Consider the following 14,645-nt stretch of genomic DNA (forward strand, 5'->3'; position numbering starts at 1 on the left):
TATAATATATTAATTTATCTTTCTAATCATGTCTAAAAAATATAATAATTATGTCTACCAAGCTCTGATAATGTATGGACTGTTATATTAACAGACTATCCTAATGTTGATAAAACAAACTATTCAACTCAAAACACAGTATTTGTGGTGAGATTCAAATTCAAGTACTGTATATGTAGTAGCAACAGTGTCTTTTAGTAATATGAAAGTCTGTCACAGGAGATGCATTTAAGATTCCTAATTCATGCCCGACTAGATTGACCACTTGTTATCACAACACCCCATAAAAGACAAATGCCTGTAATTGTCACGTTACTGAGAACTAACATAGAAAGGAAGTGCAGTGAATTTACACAGCATTTTGTTTAATGCTGAGCACATGTGGCATAAATACATTTACAGAAATTACAATTGTAGAAATCATTTTATAAATGTGATTTTGAATATGAAATCTCTCCTTTTTTGTTTTCTCTCTATTGATATTGCAGCATTGTGGGTCTGTACATGTCTGTGGTGCTGGTCATTGGTAAGTTTGTGCGGGAGTTCTTCACAGGTATATCTCGATCCATCATGTATGAGGAGCTGCCATGTGTGGACCGTGTACTAAAACTGTGCAATGATATCTTTGTTGTGCGAGAGACTGGAGAGATGGAGATGGAGGAGCAACTGTTTGAAAAGCTCATCTTTCTGTACCGGTCACCTGAAACCATGATCAAAATGACCCGCAAAAAGAATGAGTAGCTTCATGACATTTCTGTCACAAATTTTAACCTCTGCATATCTCAGAAAGACAAAAATGTCTGCTATAAGGCACCAACCAGAAAGACATTTTATACACTGTAATGGAATACTAAGGAATATTTTGGCAATATATTTACATCTATCCATGAGAGTTTTTTGAAACCCAAAACTTATAAACTGAAAAGTGCATCAAAGAAATAATTGACATGAATTATGATGTTGGGATGAAATTATGCTTAAATGACTTCACTACTGCTATATTTATATATTTTCCAGTAATCATGAAGTGCACGAGTATTCAGTATTGGTATGCATTTCAGACTGAGTGCATACAATTAATATGGCATGTTGTATTACATTCATCTTGTTGCTTAGTCTTACTGTTCAATTAGCACTTTGCCTGCAATCATAAGTAAAACATATTTGATCTGGAAGAATAACTGTTATATATTCAGAAGTATTGCATTACTGTAATCCAGTTCTGAGGTAAGTCATTCTTCCACATTTAAGAATTCAATGTAAAACATTTCAGTGTAAATTAAATGAACTGGCAGCAACTTCACATACAAAGTAAATTTTATAGTACTTTACCCACTTAACAGAATGTTACCATGATGCACTAAATTAAAACAAAATGTATTTCTTAATTTCATTTGTAGAAACTGACTGCCTTGAATTGGCCAACTGCCAATTACCTTTATAAACTAATATGTATAATGTCAGCATATCAGTACCCTGAACTTTTGACATTTAAGTCCACTAAAAATGAAAATCTCTGAAAGTTAATTCAATTAATCAAAATCATTAAAACTAGAAAAACCTCAGATCTTAGAATTAGTCAAGAGATCGCTGGCTGCATCAGCAACTCCACAGTTACTGCAGTTAAAAAAAGCAACATGCAGCAAAACATCAATGTTTCTCTGCTCATCCTTCACTTAAAAACAGGATCTCTTCAGAATGGTGTTAACCCACAAAACTTAATTTACAATTTATTGATGTTTAAATACATTTCGTATTTGTGTCTGTTTTACACCTTTAAACAGCATACAGGACAAATGGTCGGCCTGATGTGTAAGATCATCAACTCTGCATGTGATCCAAGGAATGACTGTGTAGTGCAAATAGCAAATTAACAGCAAATAGCCCCTCTGTGTAGCCATGAGAAAAGTTCTGGATGTGATATCTGAATGTAGTGAAAAATGAGGAGCTACTCAGGTCCTGTGTATGTGTACGTATAACAGATTTAGATTTATTTGCATAGATTTTTTTTTGTTGACTGTAAAGACTATAACGTTCTTCACTACTTCAACATGTGAATGTATATTCATCAATATATTGTTTGTGCTCAAAATAAAATGTTGAATCACTTAATTTGTTATTCTTTTGTCTATTCTTTCAGTTTACATTTAATCATTTAGCAGATGCTTTTATCTGAAATGACTCACAAATGAGGACAAAAAATCTATCAAACCAAGTGCAATATTATGTAATTGGTGTGACAAGCCCTGAATAATCTAATAAAGTACACATAGCAAGGTTTTAGTTTTTTTGCTTTTAAATAAATAAATAAGAAAACAAGAAGACAGAATAGAACTAATGATCTGTATTCCTTTGTGAACATTTGATGATCAACCAACGGGGATTTGTTTAGATTGGAACCTTTCCAGATTATGTTTGTGGTAATGTAATGTAATGTATGCATTGTGTATGTAATGTGGTCTTGTTAGTTCTTTCGGGCACTCTTCAATACACTCCTTCTGAGTGGTTTCGTCGACATTGCTATCATGCAGGAACAGCTACAGTTTGGTAAATGGGGGTGACGCTCTTCAAAATCCTGTGCTTCTGTTTTCCCTTCAAAGGCATACTGAGGGTCACCTATAAAATAACTTCTTGCACTTCCCTTGAGAGCTGTCTACAGGCAAGAGATCCAGAAATCACATCACATCACAATCGCATCCAGATCTAGAAAACTCTGTGTATGTTAACCCTGAAATGAGGGAGACCCTGGTGCCTTACTCATTGAACCTAACCTGGACAGAAGCAGGCTTTCTGCATTAAACCCAAAGTTTCTTTCAGTCTCCTCCACCATTTTAAAGTGTTAGCATTCACAACTGCAAAAATGCTTTCCTTACTAGTATTTTTGAATCTAAATTAAAATCAATTTACTTAAAACAAGGAAATAATCAATCAATCAATCACCTTTATTTATATAGTGCTTTAAACAAAATACATTGCGCCAAAGCACTGAACAACATTCATTTGGAAAACAGTGTTTCAATAATGCAAAATGATAGTTAAAGGCAGTTCATCATTGAATTCAGTGATGTCATCTCTGTTTAGTTGAAATAGTGTCTGTTTTCATTTGCAATCAAGTCAATGATATCGCTGTAGATGAAGTGACCCCAACTAAGCAAGCCAGAGGCGACAGCGGCAAGGAACCGAAACTCCATCGGTGACAGAATGGAGAAAAAAACCTTGGGAGAAACCAGGCTCAGTTGGGGGGCCAGTTCTCCTCTGACCAGACGAAACCAGTAGTTCAATTCCAGACTGCAGCAAAGTCAGATTGTGCAGAAGAATCATCTGTTTCCTGTGGTCTTGTCCTGGTTTTCCTCTGAGACAAGGTCTTTACAGGGGATCTATATCTGGGGCTCTAGTTGTCCTGGTCTCCGCTGTCTTTCAGGGCAGTAGAGGTCCTCTCTAGGTGCTGATCCACCATCTGGTCTGGATACGTACTGGATCCGGGTGACTGCAGTGACCCTCTGATCTGGACACAGACTGGATCTGGTGGCCACGGTGACCTCGGAACAAGAGAGAAACAGACAAATATTGGCGTAGATGCCATTCTTCTAATGATGTAGAAAGTACGGTGTTATGTGAAGTGTTCCAGTTCCAGTTTACCTAATTAATGCAGCCTAAAAATCCTTTAACAGATTTGGATATTAAAAGCATATTAGTATGTTATGTGTATGCCAGGTTAAAGAGATGGGTCTTTAATCTAGATTTAAACTGCAAGAGTGTGTCTGCCTCCCGAACAATGTTAGGTAGGTTATTCCAGAGTTTAGGCGCCAAATAGGAAAAGGATCTGCCGCCCGCAGTTGATTTTGATATTCTAGGTATTATCAAATTGCCTGAGTTTTGAGAACGTAGCGGAAGTAGAGGAGTATAATGTAAAAGGAGCTCATTCAAATACTGAGGTGCTAAACCATTCAGGGCTTTATAAGTAGTAAGCAATATTTTAAAATCTATACGATGTTTGATAGGGAGCCAGTGCAGTGTGGACAGGACCGGGCTAATATGGTCATACTTCCTGGTTCAAGTAAGAACTCTTGCTGCTGCATTTTGGACTAGCTGTAGTTTGTTTACCAAGCGTGCAGAACAACCACCCAATAAAGCATTACAATAGTCTAACCTTGAAGTCATAAATGCATGGATTAACATTTCTGCATTTGACATTGAGAGCATAGGCCGTAATTTAGATATATTTTTGAGATGGAAAAATGCAGTTTTACAAATGCTAGAAACGTGGCTTTCTAAGAAAAGATTGCGATCTAGTAGCACACCTAGGTTCCTAACTGATGACGAAGAATTGACAGAGCAACCATCAAGTCTTAGACAGTGTTCTAGGTTATTGCAAGTAGAGTTTTTAGGCCCTATGATTAACACCTCTGTTTTTTCTGAATTTAGCAGTAAGAAATTACTCGTCATCCAATTTTTTATATCGACTATGCATTCCATTAGTTTTTCAAATTGGTGTGTTTCACCGGGCTGCGAGGAAATATAGAGCTGCGTATCATCAGCATAACGGTGAAAGCTAACACCATGTTTCCTGATGATATCTCCCAAGGGTAACATATAAAGCGTGAAGAGAAGCGGCCCTAGAACTGAGCCTTGAGGTACTCAATACTGCACTTGTGATCGATATGATAAATCTTCATTCACTGCTACGAACTGATGGCGGTCATATAAGTACGATTTAAACCATGCTAATGCACTTCCACTGATGCCAACAAAGTGTTCAAGTCTATGCAAAAGAATGTTGTGGTCAATTGTGTCAAACGCAGCACTAAGATCCAATAAAACTAATAGAGAGATACACCCACGATCAGATGATAAGAGCAGATCATTTGTAACTCTAAGGAGAGCAGTTTCAGTACTATGATACGGTCTAAATCCTGACTGGAAATCCTCACATATACCATTTTTCTCTAAGAAGGAATATAATTGTGAGGATACCACCTTTTCTAGTATCTTGGACAGAAAAGGGAGATTCGAGATTGGTCTATAATTAACTAGTTCTCTGGGGTCAAGTTGTGGCTTTTTTATGAGAGGCTTAATAACAGCCAGTTTGAAGGTTTTGGGGACATATCCTAATGACAATGAGGAATTAATAATAGTCAGAAGAGGACCTATGACTTCTGGAAGCACCTCTTTTAAGAGCTTAGATGGTATAGGGTCTAACATACATGTTGTAAGTTTAGATGATTTAACAAGTTTATACAATTCTTCCTCTCCTATAGTAGAGAATGAGTGGAACTGTTCCTCAGGGGGTCTATAGTGCACTGACTTTGATACTGTAGCTGACGGCTGAATGGTTGCAATTTTATCTCTAATAGTATCGATTTTAGAAGTAAAGTAGTTCATAAAGTCATTACTGCTGTGGTGTTGGGAAATGTCAACACTTGTTGAGGCTTTATTTTTCGTTAATTTAGCCACTGTATTGAATAAATACCTGGGGTTATGTTTGTTTTCTTCTAAAAGAGAAGAAAAGTAATCAGATCTAGCAGTTTTTAATGCTTTTCTGTAGGATATGCTACTTTCCCGCCAAGCAATACGAAATACCTCTAGTTTTGTTTTCCTCCAGCTGCGCTCCATTTTTCAGGCTGCTCTCTTTAGGGTGCGAGTATGCTCATTATACCATGGTGTCAAACTGTTTTCCTTAACCTTTCTTAAGCGTAAAGGAGCAACTGTATTTAAAGTGCTAGAAAAGAGAGAGTCCATAGTTTATGTTACATCATCAAGTTGTTCTGAGGATTTGGATATGCTAAGGAATTCGGATACATCAGGAAGATAACTTAAAAAGCAGTCTTTTGTGGTAGAAGTGATGGTTCTTCGATACTTGTAACAAGAAGTAGAATTTACAATTTTGGCTATATGAAGTTTACACAGAACTAAATAATGATCTGAGATATCATCACTTGGCTGAATAATTTCAACACTATCAACATCAGTTCCATGTGACAGTATTAAATCTAGAGTATGATTTCGACAATGAGTAGGTCCTGAAACGTGTTGTCTAACACCAATAGAGTTCAGAATGTCTATAATTGCTGATCCCAATGCATCTTTTTCATTATCGACATGGATATTAAAATCACCAACTATTAAGACTTTATCTGCAGCCAGAACTAACTCGGATGTAAAATCACCAAACTCTTTAATAAAGTCTGTATGGTGCCCTGGTGGCCTGTATACAGTAGCCAGTACAAACATAACAGGGGATTTATCATTAACATTGGTTTCTCTGGATAATGTTATATGAAGCACCATTACTTCAAACGAGTTATACTTGAAGCCTGCCCTCTGAGAAATCCTGAAAACGTTGTTATAAATTGAAGCAACTCCTCCCCCTTTGCCTTTTAGACGCGGCTCGTGTTTATAACAATAATCTTGGGGGGTGGACTCATTTAAAATAATGTAATCATCAGGTTTTAGCCAAGTTTCTGTCAAACAGAGTACATCTATATTATGATCAGTTATCATATTATTTACAAAAAGTGTTTTCGTAGAAATGGATCTGATATTCAATAAGCCAATCTTTATCATTTGTTTATCCATATTGCATTTGTTTTTTATTTGTTGAACCTCAATTAAATTGTTAACCTTAACTTGGTTTGGACGTTTTTTGTATTTTCTAGTTCGGGGAACAGACACAGTCTCTATAGTGTGATATCTAGGGGAAAGAGTCTCTATGTGCTGAGAATTAACTGACCTCTGTGACGGGAGGCAGCTAGCAGACGGTCAGTTTAGCCAGTCTGTCTGCTTCCTGACCTGGGCCCCAGTTAGTCAAGTATAAACACTAAGACTATGTGCCATATTTCTAGATAATGTATAATGCAAATATAATGCATATTTCTAAATAATGTATAATGCAAATTGAAACAAGATTGCTAGTTACGTGCAATTAAAAAGGGTAGGCCTATCCAAATAATCAAAAGATTGAAAATCAAAAAATCATCTTCATCATCTGCTTATTGCATAAGTTCAACAAGTTCATTTTATTTTAATAAATCTTCCTGATTCATGCCTGACTAGACTGACCAACACCCCATAATAGACCAAATGTCTGTAATTCACGTTATTGTGAACTAACAGAAGTGTGAATAAACATTACAGGAGCAGACTGAAGCAGAGTGTTAACTAGTGTGATTTTATAATTTTATTTTATTTTTTTACTGGACAAACTGGACAAAAGGAGCAAGAAATAAAAAATATTAGAGCTAAAATAAATTCAGTATGTGGTGATGCATAGTGTCAGGTAGGACTCGGGACACAGATGTAAAGGTGAATTCAGAAAGGTGTTTATTATGAAGAGTTCAAGTGCTCAGTGTATCTTCGGTGCTCACTGCAGTGTGAAGTTCCGTTCCTCCAGTGCAGGCAGTTTGGTATTCTCGTGGAATGGGGAAAATCGCACAGGTGCGTGAGTTTGGATAACAGATGTCTAAGCCACAGTTATTAATCTCTCACTTATTTTCACTTCCTACTCATAAGCCAAAGACAGTACCCACTCGAAATAGTCATGGGAGAATACAGCGACCATAGAATCACCTAGAAAGGACCTCAACTGCCCTGAAAGACAGCGGAGACGAGGACAACTAGAGCCCCAGTTTCGGTTCCTTCCCGCTGTCGCCTCTGGCTTGCTTAGTTGGGGGCACTTCATCTACAGCGATATCGTTGACTTGATTGGAAATAAATGCACAGACACTATTTAACTGAACAGATATGACATCACTGAATTCAACGATGAACTGCTTTTAACTATCATTTTGCATCATTGACACACTGTTTTCCTAATGAATGTTGTTCAGTTGCTTTGACGCAATGTATTTTGTTTAAAGCGCTATATAAATAAAGGTGACTTGACTCCTGGGTACAGCAGAACAAGAACACCGGTTAGCATAACACTGAGGTGAGTATACTTTACTCACCTCAGTGAGTGTTTATGTAGTGCTCTTGATTGGTTCCATGATGCGTGGCAGGTGTGGATGGTTAATAATAAGGTGATTGGTATTGTGGTTATTGGTGGGGCCTGGGCTTGCCAGATACCTGACACTATTCACCCCCCCCCCCATATCCCCCCCCCCCCCCCCCCGGACCTAACTCTCCGACGTTGTGGGGGTCTATCTCTGGGTCGTGGAGCGGGCTTTTCGGGATTCTGGTTATGAAAGTCTGTGAGCAGGTTGGGTTCGGAGGATATCTTGACGTGGTACCCAACATCTTTCCTCTGGTCAATAGTCCTACCAGTCTACCAGATACTCCAGTCACCCACCACGACGTTGGGAGTCCAGAATCTCTTGTACTGTATAGATAGGGTCGGCGTCAATGGGTGGCAACGTGGGTTCGTCGTCAGGAACTGGGTCTGTGGAAGGAACAGAGACAGGAGCGTGATGGGGTTTTAGCAGGGAACCATGAAATGTGGGGTGTATCCTATATTGAGCAGGTAAGCGTAGACGATATGTGACAGGGTTAATTTAACGTTCAATGGGAAATGGTACAATGTACTTAGGGGCTGAGTTTTTTGCAGGGTTGTCTCAAGCGGATATCTCTGGTAGAGAGCCATACCAGTTGGCCAGGTTGGTAAATGGGGTTTGATCTTCGGTGAAGATCAGCAAAGCGTTGTTGCTGGTTCACTGGTTGCTGCAGATGCTGGTGGGCCTTGTCCCAAACCCTCTTACTATTTTGGAACCAGGTGTTAACAGCAAGGACTTCCGAAGGCTCATCTGACCAGGGAAAGAGTGGATGCGGATAACCTAAAACACACTGAAATGGAGTGAGGTTGGTGGATGATTGACGGAGTGAGTTTGTAGCGTACATGGCCCAGATGAGGTAACGGTTCCAAATGTTTTGGTTCTGATGGCAGAAAGTTCTTAGGAAGCGACTGATGTCTTGGATTTTGCGCTCAGTTTGTCAGTTGGCCTGGGGATGATAGCCGGAAGTGAGACTGACAGTAACATTCAATAACGAGAAGAATGCCCTCCATACCCTTGAAATAAATTGTGGTCCTCGATCAGACACGATGTCTTCTGGGATCCCAAAGTTCCAAAACAAGTGTTCGAACAGAAGTTCAGCATTCTCGAAGGCTGTGGGAAGAGCTCGTAAAGGGATTAGTTTGCATGCCTTAGAAAATATGTCAATGGCTAATGAAATACATGCCATCAGAAACAGGGAGATCAGTGACGAAATCTACCCGATGTGGGACCAAGGGCGATGGGGAATAGGCAAAGGTACTAGCTTTCCTGTGGGTAGATGTCGTGGGACTTTGGTCATAGCACACAGCACGCACCCTCGGATGAACTCCTGCATGTCCTCATGCATTCCCGGCCACCAATATTTGTACTGCAAAGAAGCAAGAGTTTTCGTTACACCTGGGTGACCTGTTCCTACTGAGGAATGTACCTGGGAGATCAGAGCCTTGCGAAGATCTTCGGGTACAAATGTCTTCCCTGGTGGGCATGCGGGTGGCATGGGTTGCTGTTGAGCTTGTTCTCTGAACATTTCATCTAAGTCCCATTGAATAGGATTTATGAACAGCTTGGTGGGTAAGATAGGCTCTGGTTCCTCAGGGTTTTCCTCCAGGGCGTACAGACATGACATGGTATCTGCTCAGGTGTTTTTGGATCCAGGGCGATAGGCGATCTGAAAATGGAATCTTGTAAAGAAGAGAGCCCACCTGGCCTGGCGAGGGATGAGTCTCTTGGCTTCCTTCAGGTATTGTAGATTTTTATGATCAGTTAGTACAAGAAACGGTTGCCTGGCCCCCTCCAGCCAGTGTCTCCATTCTTCTTCTAAGTTTTACTGCTAGGAGTTCTCGGTTGCCTATGTCATAGTTCCTCTCTGCAGGGAATAGCTTCTGGTTTAGTTGCGTTCTCTGAATACTGGGAGAGAATAGCGTCCACTTCAAATATAATCTATGGGGGAAGTCGTGGCCTAGTGGTTAGAGAGTTTGACTCCAAACCCTATGGTTGTGGGTTCGAATCCCAGGCTGGTAATAACATAACTTAGGTGCCCTTGAGCAAGGCATCGAACCCCTAACTGCTCCCCGGGTGCCGCAGCATTAAAGGCTGCCCACTGCTCCAGGTGTGTGTTCACTGCTATTTGTGTGTGCACTTTGGATGGGTTAAATGCAGAGCACGAATTCTGAGTATGGGTCACCATACTTGGCTGAACGTCACTTTAAACTTTTTCTCAGGATCTGGGTGTTGCAGCAAGGGAGCTGTGGTAAAAGCCTCTTAGCGTCTGGAAGGCTTGCTCAGCTTCATGGTTCCATTGGAGAACTTTGGGTTTCACCTTTAAGAGAGAGATAAATGGGGCTGTAATCATACTGTACTGGTTAATAAATCTGCGGCAGAAGTTAGCGAAACCCAAAATCCTTTGTAGTTCCTTGATGGTCTTGGGTGTTGGCCATGAGGTAATGTATTGGCTATTCCTGTAATCCATCCTCACCCCTTCTCTGTTGATTTTGTAACCTAGGAACTCAACGGACTGCTGATGAAAGACACACTTTTCAGCTTTTACATACAAGGAGAATTCTCTGAGACACTGGAGTACTTTGGCAACATGATACTGGTGATATTTTTCATTCTGTGAATAAATGAGGATGTCATCTATGTATACAAGAGCAAACTGGTTCAGATACTCACGGAGAACTTCTTCCATGAAACTTTGGAAGATGGATGGAACGTTTACTATGCCATACGGCATCACTAAGTATTCATAGTGCCCAGCAGGGGTGATGAAAGCCATTTTCCACTCATCTCCTTCTCTGATTTTGACCAGGTTGTATGCACTTCGTAAGTCCAGTTTAGTGAAGATATGGGCATCCCTGAGCTGTTTGAGGGAAGTTGGGATTATTGGAAGAAGATAGCTGAACTTTACCGTTAAGGCTCTGTAGCTGATGCATGGTCTCAATCCTCCATCCTTTTTCGGAACAAAGAAGAAACTAGCCGCTAATGAAGAAGTGGATGGCTGGATGTACCCTTGTCTTAGGGCTTCCTCCACGTACTCCTTCATTGCCTCTTGCTCAGGGATGGAGAGGGAGTAAATTTGCCCCTTCGGGATGCTCTCTCCTGGAACCAGATTAATAGCACAATCCCATGGATGGTGTGGCGGAAGCTTGGATGCTGCTAAGGGGTTGAAAACATCTGCAAATGAAGCATAACAAGGTGGGACATTGACAGACTGGTTCTCCTTGGGACTTTCAATGGACGTGGAGTTAACAGGCATGGTAACAGGCTGATTTTCAACATTTGACTTAGGATGACTTACTTGGGCGTTTTGACAGTTACAACCTAATTTAACCCTCTGGAGTCTAAGGGTATTTTTGGGGCCTTGAGAAGTTTTGTCATGCCCTGACATTTGTGCTTTTTTCAGTTTCTTATAAATATCTAAATGGGTAAAGTCTAATATCACTGTAATCAGCACAAACTGGGCTATAATAATATGTGAAAGGCATGCATGTACATGATTGTATTTTTGAGAAAAAAAAATGTTATGCATGGTTAGTGAAAAACTAAAAATGTTAAATCACTTGAATAAGGCAATAAAACACATACATAAAATTGGTTGCCGGAAAAGTTGAGAACTGGAGCTTGTAGCCTAGAATTTTTCTTTCTGAATGATGTGAAAATCATCTTGTTTACTCATTCACAGAAAACAATATATTGATTTAAATTTTCTAAAACACTTTTTGTTGGTAAAAGTCATATGCGAGTAGGCGTCAACTATCATGAATATCATTGTGATTTACACCTGAGAAGACAAAGGCCTGCATAATGAGCTGCATAATGAGCCTCCCATTCAACTGTGCCACTGTGAGGGAGGACTTACAAGAAAGAATGTGAGAACAAAATAAAAGTATATAATTTTATGTTTGTAGTTTATTAAGAATATATTTAATTATCCCACAACATAATTTAATATCCACTTGGGGGAGCAGTTAAACAGTTTATTAGGAACAAAGCTGACTTTCAAACAATTTTTTTTGGCATCCTTACTTCAGTCACACAATCCTTCAGAAATCCTTTTAACAATCTTATTTTCTACCAAATAAACCCCATTTATTATCATCATCATTATTATTATTATTATTAATGTTGAAAAGAGCTGATAATATTTTTCAGGTTTTTTTAGGGGGAATCAATCGAAAGAACTGCATTGTTTTTACATTTGTTAGAGTTATCTCTATTTGTCACATTTATATTATTTACATCAAGCTTTTGAATGGTATAGTTTTGTATATTGTTATTGAAACTTCATAATGTTTCACTTGATTATACGTTTATTTAGGAATTATAGTTTGGAAAAAGTCTTTGGAAAAAGTCTAACTAGTAAAATGTTTACACTTTATGTGAAAACTAGTACAAATAAATAAAAAGAGACTTACTCATGTTTATGATCTCTGCTGAATAAAGTGCTTCATTCTTTTTTCTGAGGAAATCCATTCCTCAAATCCTCAACCACACCGCATCTTTTTGGGGTGAATTATGTCTTAGTCCTCTCATCGCGAAGCAAACAGTAAAATAAAATAAAAACTTGAAGAACAGTCTCAATGCCTTTTCTTCTGTGTGGGCGTATTCAAGCCGCGCGCTTCAGTTTGAATCTGAATAGCGCGTTCAGCGCGGGGGCGTGGTCACATTAGATATAATGAGCGGAGATATGAAAAACAGACATTGCGTTGTTTTCATATGGATTACTTTATCTCAGAATATTTGTTTTCGGCAGCACTTGTTTAGTTTAAAAGTAGACATTCCAGGCTTTCTATAGATATCTCTCTCATGTCTCTTCTTTGAGTATTCACGGAGTTACAGTTCATTTTAATGAAATGTTTGTACATGAGGATCAGCGGAGACAAAGACTGCAGACAGCGCACCTTGTATGTTATCTTTATTTTATAAGTGCACAAAGGTTTTTTGTTATTATGTCTGTATCCAAAAAAAAAATAGACCCTTTACAGATTCGATTGATGTATTGCTCTTATCTGTACGATTAAAACTGAAAGTGTAATTTAAGTTCTTTTCTGGGTTATCAGGAGAAAATGACTCAAAACGCATATATGCGTTAATCGACTCGAAAGGGTTAAGTATCTTTCCTGTCGTCCAGTCTATAAAGGGCTGGTGTTGAATCAGCCATGGGTGGCCTAGTATTAGTTCTGCATGACTATTGTTAAGTATCAATGGGCAGAATAATTCCTGGTGTTCAGGTTCCACACTGAGAATGATTGGACTAATTTGAGATGTTACGTACCCCTTGTTTATAACTTCTCCTGGTACTGCGTAGATGGAGTAGGGAGTAGGAGTTTGTGTCCTTTGAAGACGGCGGATCTTGACGAACTTTCCTGATTTTTTTTTTTCAGCTGATCCGGAATCAACAATGGCGGTAGCCTCGACATCAAGGCCTCTAAACTTCAAATTCACAGAGATGACCTGGGGTTGAAACGAAATATTGAGGAAGGACCAAACTCACCACTAACCATCTGATCATGGGTGTATCTCTCTATTAGTTTTATTGGATCTTAGTGCTGCATTTGCAACAATTTACCACAGCATTCTTTTGCATAGAATTGAACACTTTGTTGGCATCAGTGGAAGTGAATTAGCATGGTTTAAATCATACTTATATGACCGCCATCAGTTCGTAGCAGTGAATGAAGATTTATCATATCGATCACAAGTGCAGTATGGAGTACCTCAAGGCTCAGTAGTAGGGCCGCTACTCTTCACGCTTTATATGTTACCCTTGGGAAATATCATCAGGAAACATGGTGTTAGCTTTCACTGTTATGCTGATGATACTCAGCTCTATATTTCCTCGGGGCCCGGTGAAACACACCAATTAGAAAAACTAATGGAATGCATAGTCAATATAAAAAATTGGATGACGAGTAATTTCTTACTGCTATATTCAGAAAAAAACAGAGGTGTTAATTATAGGGCCTAAAAACTCTGCTTGTAATAACCTAGAACACTGTCTAAGACTTGATGGTTGCTCTGTCAATTCTTCGTCATCAGTTAGGAACCTAGGTGTGCTATTTGATCACAATCTTTCCTTAGAAAGCCACATTTCTAGCATTTGTAAAACTGCATTTTTCCATCTCAAAAATATATCTAAATTACGGCCTATGCTCTCAATGTCAAATGCAGAAATGTTAATCCATGCATTTATGACTTTAAGGTTAGACTATTGTAATGCTTTATTGTGTGGTTGTTCTGCACGCTTAGTAAACAAATTACAGCTAGTCCAAAATGCAGCAGCAAGAGTTCTTACTAGAACCAGGAAGTATGACCATATTAGCCCGGTCCTGTCCACACTGCACTGACTCCCTATCAAACATTGTATAGATTTTAAAATATTGCTTATTACTTATAAAGCCCTGAATGGTTTAGCACCTCAGTATTTGAATGAGATCCTTTTACATTATACTCCTCTACTTCCGCTACATTCTCAAAACTCAGGCAATTTGATAATACCTATAATATCAAAATCAACTGCGGGCGGCAGATCATTTTCCTATTTGGCGCCTAAACTCTGGAATAACCTACCTAACATTGTTCGGGAGGCAGACACACTCTTGCAGTTTAAATCTAGATTAAAGACCCATCTCTTTAACCTGGCTTACACATAACATACTA

At 39.0% G+C, this 14,645-nt stretch overlaps 1 protein-coding gene across 1 annotated transcript in view; it reads left to right on the plus strand.

Annotated features, from left to right (window-relative positions):
• The window catches only part of si:dkey-11f4.7 (piezo-type mechanosensitive ion channel component 2), a 293,659-nt gene extending 291,547 nt beyond the window's left edge, over positions 1-2,112 (plus strand). The window contains 1 exon segment of the mRNA XM_052605318.1: positions 489-2,112. Coding sequence (XP_052461278.1) covers positions 489-741 — 253 coding nt within the window. The 3' untranslated portion in view covers positions 742-2,112.
• The last annotated feature ends 12,533 nt before the right edge of the window (positions 2,113-14,645 follow it).

This window comes from Carassius gibelio, chromosome A9, assembly GCF_023724105.1.
Source record: "Carassius gibelio isolate Cgi1373 ecotype wild population from Czech Republic chromosome A9, carGib1.2-hapl.c, whole genome shotgun sequence".
NCBI classification, from domain to species: domain Eukaryota; kingdom Metazoa; phylum Chordata; class Actinopteri; order Cypriniformes; family Cyprinidae; genus Carassius; species Carassius gibelio.